This window comes from Amblyomma maculatum, chromosome 1 (genome assembly GCF_055883805.1).
Source record: "Amblyomma maculatum isolate TAMU_Amacu chromosome 1, ASM5588380v1, whole genome shotgun sequence".
Classification (NCBI taxonomy): domain Eukaryota; kingdom Metazoa; phylum Arthropoda; class Arachnida; order Ixodida; family Ixodidae; genus Amblyomma; species Amblyomma maculatum.
The window spans coordinates 335,524,811-335,548,521 of NC_139344.1; the positions used below are offsets into that span (position 1 = coordinate 335,524,811).

The window sequence follows — 23,711 nt, forward strand, 5'->3', positions numbered from 1 at the left end:
CGCCTCTTTTCCGAACTCAAACAGTTCTGTGCGTGCGCCCAGTTTTGTGCCACTGGCGCTCTTCATTCCAGCGCCGTTGTTTGTATGCTTTTCTGTTCTCCCGCGCTTCTTTTCGGCTGTTCTTTATCTTTGCGCGCTGCTCGTTTCCTTTCCGTCTCGATGTGTGCGTGCGAATACTGCTGCGGGCACGCACACGGCTGCGAGCGGGGAGGAGGAGGTGGCCGTGCCCTCCCGACTCGTTGCCGACTATTATATTTACGCCGGCTTCTGTGTCGGTGCTGAGGCTCTTTTTTGATTTCTCTCGTTTCCTCCCTCCGTAGCAGCAGCAGCAGCAGTAGTAGTAGTAGTCGTCGTCGGTCGGCCGCTGCCCCTCTTTCGCGCTCGCGTGCCCTTTTCGCTGCTTTTTTTTTCTTCTTTTATTCCCTGTTCCCGCCTTTCTTTTTTTTCCCCTTTACCTTCTTCCGTCTGTCTGTGCGCGCGTACGTGTGTTGCGTCGCTTACGCGTTCATTCATTCATTCAAAGCTGCCTCCTTGCGGTAATCGCGTGTGTGGCGACATGAACGACGGGGGCGTGATTGAGAGGCCCTTCCCCCCCCCTCCACCCCTATGTGCGCTTTCTCTTTTGTTTGGGCCGCTGTTGCTGCTCGTGTTTATTTATCCTCCCTTTTTACGCGCCGCTCATTGAGGACCTTTCCTTGTTTCGTGCCTGTGTCCTTTTCGTTTTCTTTTCAGCTCAAGCGCTTTTTTCTCTGCGTGTGTATGGCTTGCACTGGGGCAGCAGCGCTAGCCTTGAAAGCCATTGTTTTGAAAGGTTCCGTTCAAGTAACGGGGAGCATCTTGACCCTTCTTCTTTTTTCTATTTTTCTCCGGAGCGGAAGTGGCGCATATTTCTTTCCTTTTCGCTCTGAACTGGCTCCGCTACGCGCTGCTCAAACATGGGTCGTTTCGTTTTTCCTTTTTCCCAGTCAGTCACATCCTGATGGTGCGAATCTCTTTACAGTGTGCGATTCCCCGCGTTCCTAGCCCCTATTTCTAGACATAACATCAGCCTGGATTAAAAAATCTCGGAGGTGGCTCTGCTGTCGGCCCTACCGCGCTTGGATTGGTTGGGTTATCGCTGCCTAGCGCAGTAAGCTGTGGGAGTGTCAGGAAATCTGTGTCCGTCTACCTACTGATAGACTGCTATAAACTCAATAAGTGGTTTAAGTCGTTTACGGTGGGTCGGGCAGACGTCGATGATGAATCCCGCTCTAGACGGCCAGCAACGATTAAGAGTGGCGCAAAATACGTCTCATATTCGCACTGTTTTGAACACTGACCGTCGTGTCGGTGTGCGGAAGATAGCAGATTGTCAGTATTCCAAATATCACCGTGTACGACATCATAAGCGACAATTTGAACACGCGGACAGTTTTCCCGAAGCTGGTCTCGAAACTGTTGACTGACGACCAAAAGAACAACCGATTGGTGACCACGAGCGAACTTTTGGACCCTATTTGAATTTTGAACCTTGTTATCTTGGCGAAACATGGCAATTTGAGTGCGACCTTTACACGAAGCGCCAAAGGTCCCAATGGCACACTTCAGAATTCCTCGATCCAACAAGGACCCAGTCGACTGTAAAAGCAATGCATATATAGTCTTTTTCAACGCCAAGGGTGGAGTTTATAAAGGGTTCGTACCTCAAGGTCAGACAATCAACGCTATCTACTGCGTGGATGTGAGTTTCTGGGCAAGTACAACTTCTAGCTGTGACGCGTCGTTGACAACTTTTCTAGACGCATTCGTATCACATAATCAGTGTATGATGTCATCACCGGCAGATGATTTGATATGATTATCGTTAACGGTTACCTAAATGCCCATTTATGTGCTTTATCAGACTCTTATCTCATTATCGTGACTACCAGGGCTCTAACTAGTAGTTTGCATTCAACATTGCTATGACTTGCCCTGTTATCGTTAACGATGATCTGTTCATAGCGTGGTTATCGTTAGTTATCGCCATTTTTATGGCCGTTATCTCATATACACATCTCGGGGTCATACGTTCTGTCCACGGTACCCGTGAGCCAATAATTAAATGTCTTCGCATTAAAGATAAAATGGCGCGCGACTGTACATACAAGGCACGGACGGCATGCTGCCCGTTTTACGTTCTGTACTGGCTGCTGATAATTTTGGCACATCGTGTCTTCTCCGGTCACCCAGTGCTGTGTAATCGTAACTGAGATGAAGCTTTCATGGCACTACTCTCTAGGACCGTTGGGGCCTCATTTGACCGCACCTGCCGCAAGCCTGAAAAGATGTTTGTTTATGGCCATAGTCTATTTAATGCTACATGCATAGTAAGGTGGCGTTTGTTGTTACTATATAAGTGTTCTAGTCGCATTTAACAGCTGTTTATGGAAATTTAAGATTAAAAAAAAAAAAAAAGCTTCTCCGATCGTATTGGCTCACACACAACCGATTAGGTCGGTACCTCACCGCGCATTCTTATCGCCCTTGCCCGTTGACGTAAAGCGGGCCTCCTCCTGGGCGAGCCTTCTCAGTTTGCGCACCCAGCTGAAGCGGCCGGTGACAGCGCGAAGTCGTGGGTTAGGAAGTAGACGAATAGCATCATTACTGGGCACTAGTATGCCGATTGTTCCAGCTCGATTTGCAGTCTTTGTAAGTGTATTTTCGAGCTCCCTCACTTTTGAAAACAGTCTTTTCTCAGCAGAACTGGTTAATTGATTTGGACGCATCGTGTGGAGTTTGGATTCCGTCTTTGCGGTCAGCATCACATGTGCCTAATCCCCTTGCTTGCAGGGGAGCTTGCGTTGCAGGCAGTATGTAGTGTAAAACCGGTGTCGGCAGAGCTAAGCGGAAAGTTACGCCGTAGTGGGTTATGGCTATCTGTCTTGCAAACGTATGCGCCGTTGGACACGGACGAGGGACCGCGTGTTTCGTGATAACATGAACGGAGTGGCGAGCTCCTTCCCTCCATCGGCAAGCACTGCCGTGTAAATAACTCCGCGGAGACATTCGTGTGCAGGGGAGGCTGTCTGGAGACATCTGCTGCCGCCCGCGCCACCTGCCGTGTTCTTAGCTTGTGGCGGGATCACCTGCCGTTGGCCCAATTCCGTGGGAAAATATAAAACATGCGCCGCTTCGCCCAGTCGGCTGCCGCCCCATGCAGACGGGATCCACACGCTGACGGGATGCTGTCGTGAAACGAGTCGCTCCTGACGAGCGTTTTGACGTCTGTTTGTGTGTGCGCGTCATTTTAGCTTAATCGAACGCGCTGTGCGAATGGCGCTGTCGCCGTTGCTTGGTCTCCGAGATAGTGACAAACGAGGCTTGCGAGCGCTCACTCTAGTCCGGACAAGTAGCTCATTTCCCGCGATCAACGGGGCGACGGGCAGGTGAAAGAAAACAGTCGTAGAGCTTCCCTGCTCCTTCTCATGGTGCCTTTGTACAGCTTGCTTCGTTCGGTTGGAACTTAATCATCGAAAATGATGGAGGACGTTTTTGCCCAGCATGGCCCATTGGCGAGCGGTGTTCATTATGCATTTACTGCTGGATCACAACTATAATGGAATTGGTGCATCTAAGATTGTTTTGTTGGAATGGGTGTTTGGATCCCCCCCCCCCCCCCCTCCCCTCCTGCAACTTATCTTTTGTGTGGATTTTATGGGCTTGGCTTTAACGTGATGCACGTTTCAGTGGTGAGCAGTAGCGCGGCTTCAGGCTCCTTTTTTCGAGCGTTTCGCGTCTTTGCCAGTCTTCGTGGCCGCGCGGCGCTGGCGTTTTCCTGAGCGCGGGGCACCACGCCTTGACTTGGTCCTCCATGTATGACACTAACAGCTCATGCGCCGCAGTTGACGTAAGTGAGCTGCGTATTAGAGGGCGCCACATATCGTGTGTGGAAAGAAGCGCCGCTGGGCGGGGTGGTCCGTTTATCGCAGGCGCTGTATGCGTGAGCAAATGGTAGGATTGGGTTTAACGTCACGATGCGACACGTGGCCCAGAGGCACGCCGTCTCGTATTAAGGGGAGGTTCAGGTATATAATTTTGACCACCTGGAGTTCTTCAACACGTGCCGATATCGCACAGTACACGGGTGGGGGTGAAAAACTTTATGCACGCAGTACACGGGCGCCTTTTGAGTTTCGTCTATATCGAAACGCAGCTGCTGGACCCAAGTCCTCCGGCTCAGTAGACAGCCGAGCCACCGCGGCTGTTTTGCTAGTAAACGAGCCGGTCGCCTGTGTGGTGTGTGCGTAACGGTTGTTGACTACTCTCCTGGCATGGTCGGGTCGGACGAGACCGAAAATGCTGGAGAGGCAAGTAAGGAAAAGAGAGTGAGGCTTTATGGTTACTTTTACACCATAGTAAGTGGTATACCAGTTCACAGTGGCGTTTCGGCTAACGAAGGAGCGGATGAAGCGGCCCGCCGTTCAGGTGGATTTTCTTCACGAAAATTTTCGGGGGCACTTTGGATTACTAAGTGGGATGAGTCTGCAGCCCTCCACTACGGCTCCTCTGTCTCTCTTCTTTGACTCCCACCTTCCTCCTTTTCCTTACGGCTAGATTCAGGTGTCCGCGGAAAATTGTGGCAAATACTGTGCCTTTTTTTTCGGGTAAACCAATTTGAAACGCCGCTGATCCCTACTGCACGTTGTTGTTGTGGCTGTAAGAAGAAGGAAAAGAAAATGCACGGGCCTGCTACTACTGGCTCTGTAGCTGAGCCACCTCCACTGCCTCGTGCAGACAGAAGAGAATAAATTTTTTTTAATAATTGGTTCACTGGAAGGGAAAGGCGCTGTAACTGTCTCACTCGTTTTCTGTGGACACCTGAACCGCGCCGTGAGGGAAGGGAGTAAGCTGGGAGTTAAAGTGGAAAGAGGGAAAAAGGAGCCGTAGTGGAGGGCTACGGAGTAATTTCGACCACCTGGGGATCTTTAACCTGCGCTAACATCGCACAGCACTGCAGCCTTTTCTTTCTTCTCTATTTTCTCTTCTGCAGACAGAAGAGAAAATAGAGAAGAAAGAAAAAGAAGAGGGAGAGAAAGACGCGCGCCGCAACAACAGCCATCGTCCACCACCGAAGCGGTGGCGGGTGCAATGGCGGCCTACAACAGATAAGTCGGTGGCAGGCTAGCCCCCGCCGCAAGCGGCGGTGACCTACCGGCCCCAGCCCCATCAGGGGAGAACGTACTGCGTCTGTTTCTCTATGCTGTGTTGTGCGGCGCTCAAGGAAGCGACAAATGAAAGGCGCTGCACAGCCTGGATAGGGCGCCCGGCGTGGTCAGCTTCGTATGTGTGAATCTCGTGATGATGTCATCTGTCATGACATCACGTCTCGCAGTATCCCGCGGAATATCTCGAAGTTGGACACTTGGTCCGCCGCGGTGGTGCAGTGGTAAGACGCCCGACTATATGTGCTGGAGTACCCGGGTTCGATCCCAACCGCGGCGGCTGCGTTTCGAAGGAGGTGAAACGAAGAGGCGTCCGTGTGCTGTGCGATGTCAGCGGCACGTTAAAGGTCGAAACCAGGAAGATAAATTGGTCGAAATTACTCCGTAGCCCTCCACTACGGCTCCTCTTTCTCTCTTTCCACTTTCACTCTCACCTTCCTCCCTTCCCTTACGGCGCGGTACAGGTGTCCGCGGAAACAAGTGACAGATACTGCGTCTTTCCCTTCCTGTGAACCAAATTTATTAAGTCGGAGACTCCTCGCTAACGCACACGCGGTCGTTGTGGCTGTAGGAAGAAGGAAAATACACGGGCCTGCTACTGGCTCTGTAGCTGAGCCACCTGATTGATATATAGGAAGGGAAAGGCGCGGTAACTGGCTCACTTGTTTTCTGTGGACACCGCAACCGCGCCGTAAGGGAAGGGAGTGAAAGTGGAAAGAGGGCCGTACCTCCGCTGCCTCGTGCAGACAGAAGAGAGAAAGTAGAGAAGAAAGAAGAGAGAGAGAAACACGCGCACCGCAACAGCCGTTGTCCACCACCTCAGCGGTGGCGGGTGCAATGACGGCTGCGCTGACGACTCTTGAGCCATTAATTAGACTTTCGATGCTTCCCAACTAGTTAAACGATCTGTTCACGCTGGAAAGCACCGCCTTTAGATCTTGCACACATAGTTACCCCTTTCTTCATTCCGTTAGCCCACATCCGACAACCCTACTTCCCCATCTGGAAGCCGTCTTACCGTCTTCGCCTCAACGCTGTGTTCGCAAATAGCATACGATTTCGTTTATTAATGCGAAAGCATTATTTCGCTATGTTCAGATTTCTGTCCGCAAACCGCGTCCGCAGGCCGCGTCAGCAAAATCGTGTCCTCTGCACAGCACACGGAAGATGAGTTAAGCCATACCACAGAACCCTCGAGGTCCAACCCACATTTTTATAATAGCCAGTTGCAGCAAGCTTCACCATGATTGATTGCTTGCTGCTTACCACATTCCTCCCGACATCCCTAGACTAGCAACTCTTTCCCGAGACGCATATGCAAGCAAAGAGCAACATAGCCTAAGCATACACATGGCAGTGACTCGGGCAACAATATTAGCCTGCTGAATTCGGAAAAAGCAAGCAAGCAAAACCCCATCCCTTCAACACTTCCCTTTATAAACCCCCTGTCGCCTACGCGTTGGCACTGTGCATCTGGTTACCCCAACGCCAGGGTTGACAATACTAATTTGGCATTCTCGCTTCACTCAGAGGCCTTCACCCTTGGATTTTATTTCTGAAAGGACACCCCCTAGCAGGTGCATTTCCCTTTTGCCATACGCGGGCTTTGTTGTTGCAACCTCGACGCACCAGTCGCTAGACATTGTTCGCCTGCCATCCTAACAGCCTCCGTAGATGCTGTCCATTCAGCACTGCAGAAATACCCGATGTCCACAAGCGCCTTCGCCCTGTGTGCACACAAGGAATGCTGACGCTTTACTTGTGCCCATCGCGTATCCACACTGACTCCAAAATAATTATCTCCGACTCGCGAGGGGCCTGTCTGAACGTCGAGCAAGGCTGGGCTCCATACTTAGCCTACCGACTACTTCAAAATTGCACCTATACCGGGGACCCCGCTCACCGGAAAATAGTATGGGCTCCTGCTCATATGGGTCTCGAGGGGCCGACGCCGCCGGCCGCGCACTTTCTTTCCGGGCTTCCTATCTCGACCCCCTAGATCAGGATCTCGAATTCGAACCCTCGTATTCTTTTAAAGACATTGTTCTTTATTATCAATCTTGCCATATCCATTTTAATCCTTCCTTCATGGGCAGTTGTCCGTACTGTGCGGAGACGTCTTCGGACATCTGTCACATGGTGTAGGCTTGCCCATCCTACCCGATCCAACCCAGCTATTCCTCCTCACCCCAACCGGGCTGCCATGACCTGCAGGCCCAAAAGGCCTTGGTCGAGCGCGCCCGGGCAGCGGCCGACGCCACTGGGGTCCCGTACTAGGGTCCCCACCTAGTATCGGTAAGGACAGGATCTTCAAAGATCCGGCTCATGCATACATCCACCTCCTTTGAATTAAACGTTTTTCACCACCACCACGACTACCGCGTACCAACACCGGTCCTTACAGTACCTATTTCTCTTTCCGCTCTCACTCCCACCTTCCTCCCATCACTTACGGCGCGGTTAAGGTGTCCACAGAACAAGTGACATACTGCGCCCTTCCTTTCCTGTGAACCAGTTATTATTATTATTATTATTATTATTATTATTATTATTATTCAGCCTGCCCTGACATCGCACAGCAGGGTGCCTTGCTTTTCGCCAGCGTCGAAAAGGGATCGAGATTTGACCTCGCGTCGTTTGATTTACTAGTCAAGCGCCACAACACTGCGTCACCGCGGCGGGCGGAGCATAGTCTCTTTCAATGCCTATTGCCCGGAGAAGAACGTGCGCATGAAGAAGTCGCGTATCAAGTGCCTCTAACATAGTATTGTGTATTGGGTCTCAGGCTAGAAATACTGAACTCCTGGACAAGGTATTTAGGACCTCCACCTACTAAGTCATAAATAACCACAGGCTAACTGCACGGGATCCGGTAAAAATGTCCCCGGAAAAGTAGTCCCCGGAATAAATGTCCACGAAATGCATCCCCGGGAAAAGTGGCGGCGGAAGAAACATCCCCGGAAAAAATGGCCCTATTTGCGAAGTAGGAAAAAATGGCCCCGAACGGAAACTGAGGTGTTTCCCCGTTGCAAGCTGCAATGATGAATGATGTATGTTAACTTTATTACAGCGGTTTCACCTGTCGGCTTGTTAGTGACCGCAAACATCGAACGGAGGCGGGCATTCATAACAAAAAAAAAAAAACGATGGCAGTTGTGAATGATACAGTGACAGTGCCTCGTCTTCGCTTTGCGGAGAAAAGGCGAGCTGAGCTTTAGATGACCAGAAGCTTGGAGCGATGCATTTAGAGTGGCCATGGTGCACGACCGGGTAAGCCTCATATGACCTGTTTACACCATCGTCACCCTTATCACCATTATACACCATCATTTGAGGAACGGTTAAACCTAGTCACCAGAAGGTCTGAAAAGTAATTATAGTGACGTCTTCTGTTTCGGGCGGTTCCCCAAGACTATATATACCACGAGCCGATCCTTTTGTACCCTTCTCAGTGGGTACTTTCTCAGTGGGCAGCATTATCAAGCTGACTAGACGTGTCTTAATGACTGCTTAACGAGCTGCGGAGGTCGAAACCACGCTACGTATACGCCATGCGCAGCGCCTATAGGGGCGCCACTGAAAACCGCGTAGCGGCGGCCGTCGGAACCCGAGGCGGGCCTCGTGCGGCAAGCGTGCAAGTGGTGCGCGCGTGTGATCTGCCGTTTGTGCGCTTCTCGCGCGGGCACTTCCGCGGTGACAGTGTGCGCAAGGGGATCGCACTTTATAATAGTGTACATGTGTTCGATATCACGGCCGTCTGGAACTACATCGGCTCCGTATGCATCAGTGTCTGCTGCAGACGAGCGTCAACAAGGTTGCGTACGAAGTGGAGCTCATAATTCGTCCATTCCTTGACCTATGAACCAATGTTCTTTCTTTGCTTAATGGTACACGCTTGCTTCGTTTATATGCAATATATTGCTACAATAAACTAGGCAGCGTCGTCGAAACTGCGAGCGGTTTCGTACCGGTGCGACCGCAGGAAAAGCCAGCGAGCTTGCAAACCAGTATTCTGAGCATCAGAAAAATAGCGCATATTGGGCTCCTGTAATAAGAGTTCAGATTTTTCATGCTTGCGCTTTACCACTGCCTGTACGGCATGGATTGCACGTATTCCGTCGTCAAAAAGGCAGAGCGGGTAGATAATTTCATGGGGGATTGAGATATCAGCAGAAGCAATATCTGAAAAGCTGCATCATCACAGGTTAGCCAAGAGCATATTAGATTTAAATTTTATATCCTATATTATTATTGTAGTATAATCTTCATTTCATTTGTGTCACCCTCGCGCCCAACTGCAGAATTACAAGGTGCTTTATAACAAGCTCTAGAGCCCTTAGTCTGAATAGCAAGTGCAGCGACATGTTATGTTTTCGTAATCTTGCCAGACAACAGGAACACTGGCTCTAGTCTTAATGTAATTGCATGGCAAGTTTCAAAACTCACATCGGCAAATATCTGTTCAATAACCTGCCGAAGTGGCTCAGGCTACTGAGGAGGATCGAGTTATTCGGACCGAAGTCGACCGTGATGCCCGCGTTAAGGTGGAGGCGAAACGCAAAATGCAACCGCGTGCTGTGCGATGTCAATGGACGCTAAAGATCGTCTGGCTAAGCGATTCACAAATCTAATGCGTATTGTATCTTTCCGGCTAGCGGAGGCGACCAAGTTTAAACAAGAAGTGTTCACGGAAGGGGCAATGACAAGCAGAAAACACTGAAAACATAGTTGTCACTCAGCCCTGCTACACGGCAAATTTAATGTATTTTCCATCGAATGACGCTCGTTCAAAATGATATTTGTTTGCTACTACATGGGAAAATATAATGACATTTGGTGAAAACGACATTAGGTATACGAGTTTGAGGTACTCATCCGAATGCGATCAACGAGGAAAGGTGTTATGTCGACACCAGACACTCGGTGAGAGGATACACCTAAAATAAACTACAGAAGTGCATCTGCATTAAATATTACTGTGCTCCTGTAAGTTTGCAGCTAGTCATCTATGTGAAATATGCCAAATAACATCGTGAAAAAAAAAAAGAAAAAAAAAAACTAGCACTCATCGTTGCCAGCCAACCCGTAGCCAACTCAGCGCAGGCGGAACAGGTCGCTTCTGCTGCCACGGTCCGTTGGCGCCAAATCGCCGACACGACGGATTTCTTTCGCCACCTTCAGAAAAGCATGCTCTGTCCATCTTAAATATCAGGCGCTTATTTTGAGGAAGGAATCTAAAAAATTATCGTTACTGAGGAGCGCTGTTTTGTAACGAGATTTTGGAAGAAGTGACAAAAGCAATACAAGCAAATTTCTGCTTTTAGCAGCTGCCGCCGGTTTGACGCAGCTCATCCTTGTTTCGTTCTCTAGCTCCGCTGCTAAGGCGTCGCCGAAGTTACACCTTCCGTTTACTGTAAAACAATTTGTGAGACAATTGAACAGATAGTAAGGCAGTTTATGAATAGGAAATTTACTATTTCCAAAGCACGTCCAGCTACGGCTTTTATGCGAAACCGTTTAGGCGTTTAGCCTAGCGACGACTAGGGCCTTGCACATGGCCAGAGCACCGTCGTTGGCCGCCTTCGCGGGCAGTAAGCTCGCGGCATCCGATGTAGCAGGCGTTACGAATTTCCGATATTCTTTTTTGATGAGGCTAAGCTCGAGCATTTTTCGAACGATTCGGCGAAAACGTACGGGAGCCAACTGGGTTGTAGTATGCTGCGCCGTAGGGCGATACTCGAAGTTTCTATAAAATCGCCGTCAGACAGTACACTATACTCCCTATTTTACGTGTTGCTCTTGACACTTGCTTTAGTGCAGAAAGTGTACGTTGTTGAAACTCGTACGCGTTTCACTGTCGAGCGCAGACGTGCGCACCTTCCGTACCCTTTCGTAAACAAACGCCGCCGACACAGCCGCTAACTTCGTAATTGATAGCCCTAATCAAAAGGTTGGTTACAAGGTATGCAAGACATGAATGTCAATTTAAAGGCTGCTTTCGTTTACAGCGCCTTCCCCTTCGCAACATATTGAAGGTACTACAATATTTGCATATCAATCACAATTGCCATAATTTGGAAATGGCATTAGCTTTGGTCGCGTAGCAGCGCGTCGAAAAAATGACATTAACCTGAACAAATGTCATTTGGGTGCGATTGATTGCTTTCTGCTTCGAACAGCCGCGATTCACGGCCCCGGTCGTTCTCGTGAAGCATCACTGAAACTTATACCAACAAGTTCCTGGTAAGGTTTATTGTGTGTTCGAAAAACCAACTACGCAGCAATTCTTCCCGGACATTGCTAAAGGTTGACAGCGGCGTTATATCTGTTAAACCATGACCAAAGACGAAAACACGACGCGCGCGCATAGACGCTGACACGAACAGCGCCCCGACCGAGCCCGCCTACGCTTTGCGGCTTTGGCGATAGGTGGCGTTGTCGGCGTTTTGCGCATCGCGTATAAAGAGCCAGATGGCTCTTTCACCACGCTGTTACGCAGTTCTTGTAAACATCTCTGGCGCCCGGAGAACACAGGTTACAAACTTGATTACATTTAACTCAATGCCAAGAAAGAATGGCATAAAATCTGTTATCTTTTTTATTCATGTGAGTTCCGCAAGAAATAATTTTTAGGGCCAGTTTTGGCCTTGGGGACGTTTTTTCCGTGGCCGTATCTTCCGGGATCCTTTTTTCCTGGAACGTTTTTACCTACACTCGACTGTACATATCGAAGCATCTGTTCGACCGTGCTGGCGTCGTGACTGGTGTTATCTAACCTTTTGCTGAGCACCGGCTTTTTGATGCCATTCAGACAGAGCGTGCCGTCTTCTAATTTGATTGATTGATTGATAAACTTTATTGCGGAAAATAGGGGTTAGGGGTGGCGGGTTAGGAAAGAGCAGTAGTTAACAGTCCTCTGTCCAAGAGTCCGTTGGCCTCAGGCTCTCAGCAGCGGCTCTGTCCCGCTGCACCAACATGAGCTGATGCGCGTCCGAGTCGGCCAGAAGGTCCTTCCACTGCTCAGGACTAGGTCTATCTATTTTAGGCATTATGGGGCTTGCCCTACATCCCCATGTTGTGCGGTATAGCGTAGCAGTGTCCTGTAATGAAGCGGCTCTCAGCTATGGATGTGTCGGGGATCGCTTATGGACGGTTGTGAACATTTTGATAACCGGAGTGGGGATCTTGTGCTAACTGCTGCAGCGGTTCCGGGAGCAGGCCACGGAAATGGGATCGAGCTAAGGCTGCCTCTTTTGTGAACCTTATTTTCGCGTGGCGCCTTTCGCCATTTTCCATGACTTCCCGATCGCGTTGGGTCGCGCCCCCAGACACTGTTCCAGATGTGGTCAGCTGCCATTGCCGCCTCAGCTTGTGCTTACTTCGCTACAGTTGCATTTCTCGTTAACTCGCTTTCTCTCTGGACTGTGGCGCAGCTTGCTAGGTGCAGATGCGGTGCCCGGCATGTCGCCAGCGTGCTCGGGGATGTGGACGTTGCACATTTAGGTGCGCAACTCAACAGTAGAAGTTACCGTTATTGACACGCCTCATTACCCATCTTACCATTGCGGGCGCCTTTCCACTGTTCCCTCAAGGAGCTTTCTCGATGAGCGCTATAAACGAGTCTTGACGTCCCGTGTGGGAGGCAAAGGAGGGAAGTGAGGTGAAGGGCGGGGGGAAAACAAGCGCTGGCCCCCGCGCGAAGAAAATGGCAGTGCCAGGGAAGAACGCGTGTAACGAAGGCAACTGGCGATAATGATCTCTCGCGCTGTGGTGATCGTGCGTGCCTCTGTGCTGCCGCCCCGACTATCTGATCGCGGTTTTCGTTGCCTGCACCCCATCCTCTGGTGGGCATGAATGAGTGCGCGAATGAATGAGTTACGTTTACGCTGCCCCTACGCCGCTCAGCTACGTCGGTGACGATGTCTTTGCGCGCCTCCTTTTTCTTGCTGGCCCGGCAGAAATGGAATATGTACACGGAATCGTCGACCGCTGCTTATTGCTGCGCCATATTTCTCTTCTCACCATTCCTTTCTTTTTTTTTTTTTTTCCTTGTTTGTTTCGCTCAGTCATTCGTATTTCAATGTTAGTCTTGGAGGGGGTTTACAGTCTCCTCGATGCGTTTTCGCCGTCCTCTTTTGAAGCAGTCTTTGCTCCGCGTTTGATCGTTTCTATTTATTTCTCTGCCGGCGCGCGCTTTTTTATGGTTTCATTTCATCTCATTCGGCGCTTGTTTGTTTGTTTGTTCCGCGCGGCGAAGCCTCCGCGTCTTTATTTTCTTCTCCCCTTGTTTGTTTGATCTTTTGGGCTTCTCTATCGCTGTTCGCCGTCTCGAGAGCTTCGTCTCTCCCAGCGTCAGGTCGCCAACAGACAGCGCGTTTTATTGCCCTCCTCTCGGTGCGTTCGTTTTAGGTTTTGCTCGCGCGCACACCATGCACCTCGCCCATCTGGTATTTGTGCGCCGCTGCTCTTTTCTGGGTTGTCGATCTGGCTCGCCCTTCGGGTTTAATCGCGACCTTGTTCCATCTTTTGCATTTCCTTTCGCCGGCGCCTCCTGCCGCGCACTGCTCCCATTGAAAAGGAGCTACGATCGTTGTAGCGGCGAAGACTGTTTTGTTGTCTCTGTTTTCTTGGCCTTTTTACTTTTTTTTCGTGGTTCGGGCGGCCTTGTTTTCATTCCTGGTGGTGGCAGAGGAAGGGGGGACTCCTCGAGATCGCGCGGTGCGATCATTTTTCATGGCGGTTGTTTCGCCTTGGCTCTTTTGTCTGCGCTGCGTTCCCTCTCGCGCCGGTCGCGATCAGTAGTAGGTGAGTAAACGTGGTCCCCCTCCTTCTACCACGGCTGGCCTGACTGGCTTCCTTTTGTAATTGGAGCGGCGGGCTGCCTCCTTCCTCTTCGTCGCCGACTCGTCGTCCCTTCCGCGTCTCGGCGCTGTTTTAATGCCCCCTCGTTCCCCCTTTCTCGCCGTGTGTTGTTTCGGGTCTACTACTGCTGGCGTGCTGTGTTCTACGCGCGTCGGACCCGTGGCCCTGAATGAGAGGTGAGGCGAGGGTGGGCGGTCTCCTCCCGCTCCTTTTCATTCAGCTCCTTTTTGTGTGATTAGTCAGTAGCGGCGCGTGCGTCTGTCGGGCGCCGTGCGTGACGCTGCGTGCTGGCAGACGATCAACTTTCGCCCTCTCATTGTCTCTTTTATGATTCGTCCCCCCCCCCCCCCCCTCCTTGCTCTCGCGCTCTCTGCGAGACGGCGGCGGCATTTGACGGGCGTCCCCTTGGAAGGCGAGGTGAACGAACGCCCTCCTGGCACAGCACGTGCTCCTGCATGTCGCCGACACTGACTGCGTCGTTTCCTAACGGAGTTTTCTACCCCTCGTGTTTGTGCGGTCGTGCTTGAGAACTGGACGCTTTACGGAGGAAACATCGCGTTTTTTTTTTCTTTCTAACCTACGACGTTAACTGCTGCTCCCTGGGAGCTGCGAATTTGCAGCTGCGTTCCGTTCTCTTTTCTTAAATGGAGATTATTTGTGGTCCCCTCCTCTAAGTACGGCCTGTTTGCATGACTTTTTTTGTCGCGAAAAACGAAAAGATTAGAAAGAGTGGGTAATGGGCATTTTGCGGCCTGGCTCGGGTCCTCTCTTCTCGTTCGGTGGCTGCCGCGGCCTCTGTGCGGGGCGAAAAAAGAGTGCCTTCGGCGGCGGCGCCGGCGAGCGGGCGGGCGGCGGCGGGAGAGAAGCGCTCAGCGGCCGCCGCTGCAGCAGCGACGAGGGGAGTCTGGCGCGGCGCCGCTCGCTTGCCGTGGCGGCCCCGGCAACGCGCACACACATTTCGCCAGCGAGCGAGCGCGCGTTAGCAGCGGCGTCGAGCGCGAGGGAGTCCCCACGCCTGGCAGCCTCGCCGGCGCGACGCTGCTGCCAGCCGAACGAGAGAAGAGAGCGACTCCAACATGGCCGCCCGACGAGCCCGCTGCCGAGGAAGGAGACCGCCCTGAACGGCACGACGGCAACGCGCGGCGTCCCCATCCATGTACGAGGCGGCGCGACGTCGGGTCGAACTGGACTTCGGCGGCGGCGGCAGCTCCGCGTGGCGCCGTCGCCCCGCCGACGTAGTACGTGCACTGCGGCGCCTTTCTCCTTTTCTTCTCTTGGTGCCTTTTGTCTCGTCGTGGTGTGCGTGCGGACTCTTATTTTTTCCTTTTTTTTTTTTCTCATTTGCCGGTGGCCCATTTTCCTTTGCTCGCCGAAGCAGTCCTTTCGCGTAGAGCGACCGCGTGGTATTCCCCGGACGTTTGATATTCCCGTCTTCTCTGGTGCGGCGGTGTTATTGAACGAGCCCTGCCTTTTTGCCCGTCGCGCTCTCCCGTTTTAATTCATGCACGCTTTTTCTAGCGCTTCCTCTCTCTGTGCCGTTTTATTCCCTCGCCTCCCTCCTTTTCTTCCATTTCTCTCCCAGCTTTTCATTATTATTTTTTTATATATTTGCATCGCCCTCGACGCTTCCCCTGGCGGCTTCTGCAGTTTCGGCTCGGCTTGGCTACGTAGAGGAGTTTTTGCCGCATGTCGTTGAATTGGCTGCTCTGCGGGCAGCGCCATCTGGGAGCGGCGGGTCTCGGGTGAGGGATGACGCGATGGGTGAGAGCAACGGAAGGGGCCGCGAGTACAGCGCCTCCTCCTGGCGCGGTTGTGTCGCTCCCTTTCGGGGCGCGTGATGGCGGCGCCCTTCCGGCGCGCTGCTGTTTCGTTCTCGGAGCGACTCGCTCCGCCGCCTAGTCGTCGTCGTCGTCGTCTCCGGCACGGCTGAAAGCCGGGATTTTTTTGCGCATTCTGTTTTTGGGCTGGCGCGGAAGGCTGCTTTTGTTTCGTGACTGTTTATATATTCTTGGTGCATTGCTGCGAGATATTTTCCTGGTGCTTCGTGTTCCCCTCGGCTCGTTCGATGTCGTGCCTGGAGTTTCGGCGCGTCCTTCCGTTTTCCGCGCTACCCGGAATCGGATCTCCGTCATCGGCGTTTCGCAGTCGCTCCTTCGGAGATGGACTCCTACGCCGAGGCCAACCGGTGAGTCGACTCTCCATGGGTTCGGCTGCTAACGCTTTTTTTTTTTCTTTCGTCTTATCGCATCGGCCGTACACGTGCTGCATGCAGTCCACTTCGCGTCGAAGTGAATTAGTCGAGAGGGGAGTTTGGACGTGCCAACAAGATGCCTTTGTGTATAGTTTTTAGGAAGCTTTCCATGTTCTGTCGTAATTTTGATTTCATGTCAGGGTTAGGTTATATTTGCGTCTGTGTGCTCTTTTTCTTCTTTTTTTCTTGGGTTCGTTTTTGTGCTCGAGACGCGTTCGTTGTCGCTGGATTGGGGGCTCGCGCTTACGTAATCTGCCTTATACTGGACACCTTGCCCAGTTGAGGCATTAGAGAACTTCTACGCGTGTCTTGCTGTCTTCTGTAATTCGGTGTGTGTAGTTCGGTATGGGAGCAAGGTAGAGTCGTGTTTGCTGATACTTCGCAGCTAGTCTATCTGTCCTGTATCCATTATATTTTTTTTTTTTTCAGCGGGTGTTTCTGATGGTGTGAAAAATTTCGCATGTAGCTTGGTTGTGTGTGGGGAGGGGGAGAGTAATCTGGTGGGTGGGCGAGCATAAATAACTGTAGGTCTCCCTTTGGCTTGTTTTTAATTAATGTTTGTGGTTTGTATTAAAGCGAGTAGCGCGGCGTTTAGTAGCCTGCCTATTCCCCCTCTCAACTGTTTCATATGACTTTCTATCATTATTACAGCCACAACTTCGAAGCATTATGGCTTCGAGCTTAAAAGCGTCGTTCGGTTGTTGCGTAAATGGAAGGCAAGAGTGTGTGTCCTGCGACAGTGTAGTGAAAATAGACACCCTCCGTCAGCGTGATATTTTGTTGAGATTTTCTTGACGGGGTGAACATTATGGGAAACCTTAATAGCAACAACAATAATAATAATTGGTTCACGGGAAAGGAGGGGCGCAGTATCTGTCGGAAAATGTATTTTCCAGTGTCTCTGAGTCATTTCGCGTTTGTGGCCTTCTACTACTATTGTAGGCTTTTAAGAGGCTCAGGAGAAGATCGACTAATGTTGCACGACCCCCTCAATGTATCCGAAAAGGAGATACAGACAGAAACTTCAAGCGAAGTTTGAAAGTCCGCGATCATTCGAGTTCCTCCCCTCGCTGTGCCACAACCGAGCGCGGTGCTTTCCGCCTTCGCGGAGTGCTCTGCGCCGAATGACTGCCCAACGTGAACGGGCTACCTACCGTATTTCAAGACAGTCGTGGTATAGATTCAGATTTTTGTTCATTTTTTTTTATATCATGCATTGAGCATGTCGCGCCACATTACTTGATGTTCCCCCGCGCCTCTCCAATGCGCCCTGTTTCAACCGAGAGGGCTGCGGTTCGGCCCCCGTTCGATCGCCTTTATATTGCGCATGAGTGTCTTTCGTAGGAAGCACTTCGCAGCGGTGGTGTTACGTGACGTTGTTACAGTGTTGACTAATCGGGAAATTTCACTTTACTTGAACTAGCGCTCTACTAACGTTATCGCGCTTATAGTTATGCACTTTCAGTTTATAATCTTAATTTGCTACGCTAAAAGCTACTACGGCACTGGGACGTATGCCTTGCCGTATACGTTTTACTGGGCCGTGGTTGCTGCTTCATTCACGAAAGGCAGAACAACGTGGTGCCATCTGGTGGCAAACTGCAAAGGGAATGATGCTTTTCGTTTAATCGTACACTGGAGAGAGAGCTTAACCTATGGTAAAAGATCTGTGCTGAAAGAACAAAAATGGTACGGTCACGTGGCGGGATACAGCGATAACGGCAGGGTTTCATCGTAAGGTGATCGTTTCCGAACTGTCAACAGTGCAGGGCGTAAGCAAAACGTGTACAGCGTCCGACCCGCCGCGGTGGCGCAGTGGTTCGGGAGCGCGTGGAAAGACGGGCTAGTGGGTCTCGGCACGACGAATGCATATTTCTAAGCAAGAACTCACACACACAGGACGAAGGAAAGAGAGACGGAGGACGAACGCTGCCGTCCGCGTTCGTATTGCGCCTGTCTCATTTCATCGTCGTGTGTGTGTGTGCGCGCTAAAATACGCATTTGCAAATAGCAAGGCGCCCGTGGACCGTGTGCTGTTCGATGTCGATGCGCGTTAAAGGTCCCCAAGTGGTCGCAATTTCCAGAGCATTCTACTGGGGTGTCTTACATAAGCCGAGTTGCTTGGGACGTTCAACCCCGGAAACCAAACAGATTGAGTTTACAGCGCTCATCAATGCATATGCAAGCGGTTCGATTTTTTTTTTTTCAATCACAGGTATAAAACATACATACAGGAATCCGTGCCCTATCTACACTTTTAGGTGTGTTGCCTTTAGGTTGTATGCTGTGCTGCTTTAAATTACGGCCAATATCGACGTCGAAAATGCTTGCAGACAAACCCGGAAATAGCCGCACTGTTGCAATCATAGTTATCAACTTATCTTCCAACTCCTTTCGGTCAGTGGTCGGTCCCTTCATGGCGGGCAGGACGTGGTAACAGCGAACGTTGGCAATGCCGAAAGCTGGCTGGTGCGGATGAGAAGAGGTATGTGCCCCCATCGGCCATATTCGCACTTGCGAGTCACGGCCGTCGCGCACCCGATTTCAGTCTATTTGGTACGGTTTCAGAGCGCAAAGTCACCGGTCAGTGCCTCGCTCCTCGGGCGTTACTGGTTCTAGTAAAGTCCGAGGAGCGAGGCACGGGACTATACGACACCCGCTCCATTTTCTACCCATTGTACCCTTTCGACACCTCTGTCGACTATCTTGGTCAACTGGGAACATTCCCTAGTTTGCTCATAGGGAAATCTTGACTCTTCTCGTTTCTTCAAGGAATGCAAGTGTCGCCAAGAAACGAGACTTTTTGGTTGGAAAACAAGCCCGAAAATGCTCATGGCTGCTGCCTGGTTGAGTGTACTGGACCCCTGCACGCTCAGAACAGACTCGTGTGCATTTGCTTGAAACCGATACGTGTGGTGCTTTCCTGCCCGGAAAGCGAACTCTGTTCTACCCTGTCCATTTGGTGCAAACGCAACTAATGGGCCTGACGTCATTTGTGCGCGCTCACCCGCGGGTCAGAGGAGCGACTACCCTCCGCCGACGCAAGTACGCATTGTGGTCGGTGTTGGCTTCCATTCATTTCCCACGTGCACGGTGAACGTTTCGAATGATGGCTCGTCGTCGACAGCTCTAGGCAGAAGTGTGATTGATGATGACCAAAGAGGGGGGAGGGGGGAGGGGGGGGGGGGGGGGCTGCAGTTGTATAAACACGCACTGTGGCGAAGAGGCCGCCTCTCGCTTGCGCTGTGACCTCTGGACGCCGTCCTTCGGCGTTCGTGGGGACTTCCTCTGGAGCAAGAGGTGCGCGTTTCCTCGGTTTGTTCGCGTCTTCCTTGGGCGACCTCATCCTGTACGATTTCCATTTCTGCTGATTTGCCTCGATGCTTCATCGGGCCTCTCTCGGAGGCGAGTAGGGTCGTTCTCAGTTTCTGATGAATCAAATGAAAGATTGCTTAAGGGGGCTGGGGGACACCCGACATTTCTCCTGCGGGGAAGGGACCAAAGAGGGGGTGCGGTGCGCTGATGTTGCACACCACACCGGCGTTTGTGTGGGTTTCGCGGCGGAACCGAGGATACGGCGAGTCGCGTGGCACCACACGCCTTGGTCGATCTGGTACCGCGTGCACTTACTGTGGTGTCAGTGTCGCCTAGTAGTCGTACTCGGTCGGCGTTCACGCCATTTTCTTCTTTCGTAGAAGGGTTGCAGTCGCGCGTAGCCGTTGTGGGTTGACGCACCACAGGTGAAACCCAGCCAGGTTGATGGCCAGCCCTACGTCTGCCATAAAATTCGCACTTGCATTGCGTTCGCCGTATATACGTCCGGTATCTCGGTCCGCCGTGTGGCTCCCTGCTTTGTGGAACTCGCGTAGGTACCCACATTCTGGATTATTGGTACCTAACGGTGTCCGGCTAGAGGAGAGTGCGATTTTTCGGCTACTGAGAAATATCTAAAAACGGGGAAAATAACAGAGGCGCTTTGGTGACGTGCGAAAACGAGGGAAGGGGGGGGGGGGTCGCTAATTAATGGGGGAATATTGAGCCGCTTCCCTAATTGGCACCGACGAAAGAACCTCGTCGCTTCCGCTAATTGGACGCGCGTGTTTAATTGCTGTGCACCCAGCGTTCATGGGTGTGCGTACGCGCTCCTCGTCGATTTTTTGGAACCTCCCTTTTTTCCGATTATGGTCTGCTTCATCGGATGTTGCTGAGCCGCGCCGTTGTTCGTGTACGGGAGGCGACCCCACACGCGTCCTGACCCCACACGCGTCCTGACACGTGTTATGACCCCATGCTCGGTGTTATTGCGCGTCGAGGTGTGCCGCTCGATCAATGTGTCAGTATTGCTGCCTGATGGCGATGCTGACGCGAGCTTCCTTACACCTTTGGTTACTGCTATTTTCTGCCTCTTTCCGAGGGAATTATTGGGTGAAAGTTTGCCCATTGATCTGACAGGGCGTATACGCTATTATAACGCAATAACACTGGTTCGATTGCGAAGTGACCGTTTCATTGCTTGCTGTAGAACTTCCAAAGGAGCCCATGCTACTCGTTTCGACGCGGGGTGTCTGCTTACTTACTGAAAATTTCAAAATAAATTGTGCCTTTAAATTCTGCTTCTCGCTCTACTTTGCTTTGTCATGTCGGGCGGTGCCCGTTTCGCACGGCGTAAGTAGGTATCCTCTAGACTTTATTGGTGATGAATATTTATGACTGCGTTCGCTGCTCTTGCCGCTAGCGGTTGGACTGAGGCGGATTTAACTTCCTACTTCTTTTAGCGTATTCTATATATAGTCTCACTTATAGCAGGCGTTCGCGCAATCACACGGAAACATAATACGCGAAGTATAAATGTATGTGTCGCAGGCTGCATCTGGTTGTTTTTATTTCTTTTAGTTATCTCCAAGGTTACATTATTATTTTACTTTGTCTAACACCGCAAAAAAAAAAAAAAAATAAATTAAAGAGCACTGCAGAATCTGCATTGGAGTAATGCGAAAACGCGGATGCTGCTGTTGGTTGCTTCTAGTTGCTTAATTCACTTCTTGTTTAACCATTTTAGTCTTTGGTACTTTCAAATTGCGCGCCAATTCTTTCCTGAGCCCTTTTTCGGCTCCACTTCCGGTTGCGTGACGCCACATCCTTGATGCCACATTAATTCACCACTTGTTTACCCTTTTTAGCCATCGGTACTTTCAAATTGTGGGCCAATCCCTTCCCATGCCCCTTTTTTGGCTCGACTTCATGTTGCGTGACGTCATATCCTTGACGTTACCTTAATTGACATATTTAATTAACTATTGTGGTACTTGATACATTCAAATGTGGCGCCAAGTCATTGGCTAATGAGACCATTTTCGCCTTTTTGCGTTTTCTGCCTCTAATTAATTACCTAATTAACTTATTGGCCTAATTATTTTTGGGACACATTACGTCACCCTCTTGATTGACACCACTCATTAACCTCTACCACTTCTCAATTACTCACAACTGCTGCGGACACGATTTTGCGTGTTTTGCCTCTAATTAACTTGCTGGCCTAATCATATTTTCGGACACAACATTACGTCACCCTCTATCGATTGACACCGCTCATCAACCTCTACCACTTCCCAATTACAACTGCTGCGGACTTTTACATTGTTTGCCTGTAATTAATTGCCTAATTAACTTATTGTCCTAAACAATTTTTCGGCATTAACATTAATTACCTCACACCCTTTATCGATTGACACCACTCATTAACCTCTACCACTTCTCAATTACTCACAAATGCTGCGCACGCGGCCTGCGGACAGAAATCTGTGAACATAGCGAAGTAATGCTCTCGCATTAAAAACATGCTTTCCTTTGTGTACTCGCAACGCTTGCCTGTGAGGTCTGTCAGCGGCACAACACGAATCGGACCAGTAATGGAGGCGCAGGGCTCCTTCGCCGAGAATGTGAAGAATCCATACTCGGGCCTATGTCGATTGCCAGCAATGTGGGACAGGCGCCCGTCCATTGCGGCCGCCTTGGTCGCCGGCGTTCGTCTCGTCCAAATGCCAGTGGAGTGCGTCGTATGTGCCAGGCTAACTTAGCCCACGTGATAACCGCGCTGGCGGTGGAGGGGGCGACCCTAAATGGGAGGTGTTCCTCGCTGGTTTTGTTTTACACCCTCGGGATTGGTTGCGCAAGAGTGTACCGGGGTCGAAAGGGGTTTGCGCTGTCACGTGTCCCGGCGCGTGGATAGCTGGGCTCTCCTTTTGTTCCCTCACCTGCCTTTGCGCCAGTTCTCCGATGAGACGTGTGTGTCGCTTCGGAGCCCGTCTGGCCGTTGGTCAGGTCACGTTGGCCACGGAGAGGAGCCGAGCCGCTGGTTGCGGAAAATATGCCGGACCGGCGAGCGGTCTCGATTAGCTTGGCGGCGTTGGGTTGAGGAGGAGGAGGAACAACAGTCTGTAAGCGGGGTGGGAGGAGTGTTTACCTTCGCCTCCGCTGTATACTTGGCGACCTGAGTTTGTTCTGCCCTACCAAGCTTTGTTCCTTTTAGAACCCATATTATAATTGTTGCTATTATTACTTTCTAGCAAAATAACTGCTAATCAGACTGGCGAAATGTAACCTTTCATATTCACTAGTACACTTTCATTGCACTTTTCGTCCATTGCTCTTTCATTATTTGTCTTGTACTCCTCCTCAGTGAATCTCCTGCAGCGTTAAATAGCATCTTGACTATTTTCCTTAAGGCTGCATCTGTATATATCGGAATATCAAATTTAAATCTGGAATGTTTTCATTTTTGGGCCAATTCCAACAAAGCCTGACGTTGGCATCGACGGCCCGCTCTTTGTAAAGTTGTCACCGAAACTTGCACAATAATAATAATAATAATAATAATAATAATAATAATAATAATAATAATAATAATTATTATTATTATTATTATTATTATTATTATTATTATTATTATTATTAGCCAAGTGCGAACCACTTTTGTGTACATTTTGCATCGCTTACACGGAATAGTTAGTGTACGTGCTCATTTGCACTTCAGACGGTTGGCGGGACCACTCGGAAGCCTGCTTGTCGCTTGGGAACGGTGTAGCGAGAAATATGGCGACGCAGGCAGCGAGCCTTTTTTGATGAGTCCGCAGCGCAGCTGTGTTACGAGTTGTGTGGCGCCTGAGACACCAGCCGCGCGGTGTCTGCACCTTCCGAGGCCCAGGTACCAAATGTGTGCGTGCGAACTGGCTTGCCGCTACAGTAGAACTTGGTTCGGAGTGCGTTCTAAGAAGTCGCCTCGGACCAAGCCCGCAGCACCAGTGTGTCCGGTGTAGTCGCCAGGTGGTTCTGAATAAAATGTTCGCGGCGGCAAACACAGCGCTTAGCGGAGCTCGCAACGAGCGCCCACGGAGATAGCGGCCACGGGCGCCGAT

General features: G+C 50.9%; 1 protein-coding gene across 6 annotated transcripts in view; it reads left to right on the top strand.

The window, feature by feature from the left end:
• The window catches only part of osa (trithorax group protein osa), a 199,449-nt gene that overhangs the window by 137,981 nt on the left and 37,757 nt on the right, over nucleotides 1-23,711 (top strand). The window contains exon 1 of one of the 6 annotated variants that reach the window (XM_084587861.1): nucleotides 14,998-15,283. The exons of 4 other annotated variants lie outside the window; for them this stretch is intronic. In XM_084587861.1, coding sequence (XP_084443987.1) covers nucleotides 15,200-15,283 — 84 coding nt within the window. In that variant the 5' untranslated portion in view covers nucleotides 14,998-15,199. Of the gene's footprint in view, nucleotides 1-14,997; nucleotides 15,284-15,847; nucleotides 16,231-23,711 lie in introns of those variants that run through there. One more of the 6 variants, XM_084587852.1, reaches the window with a different exon arrangement.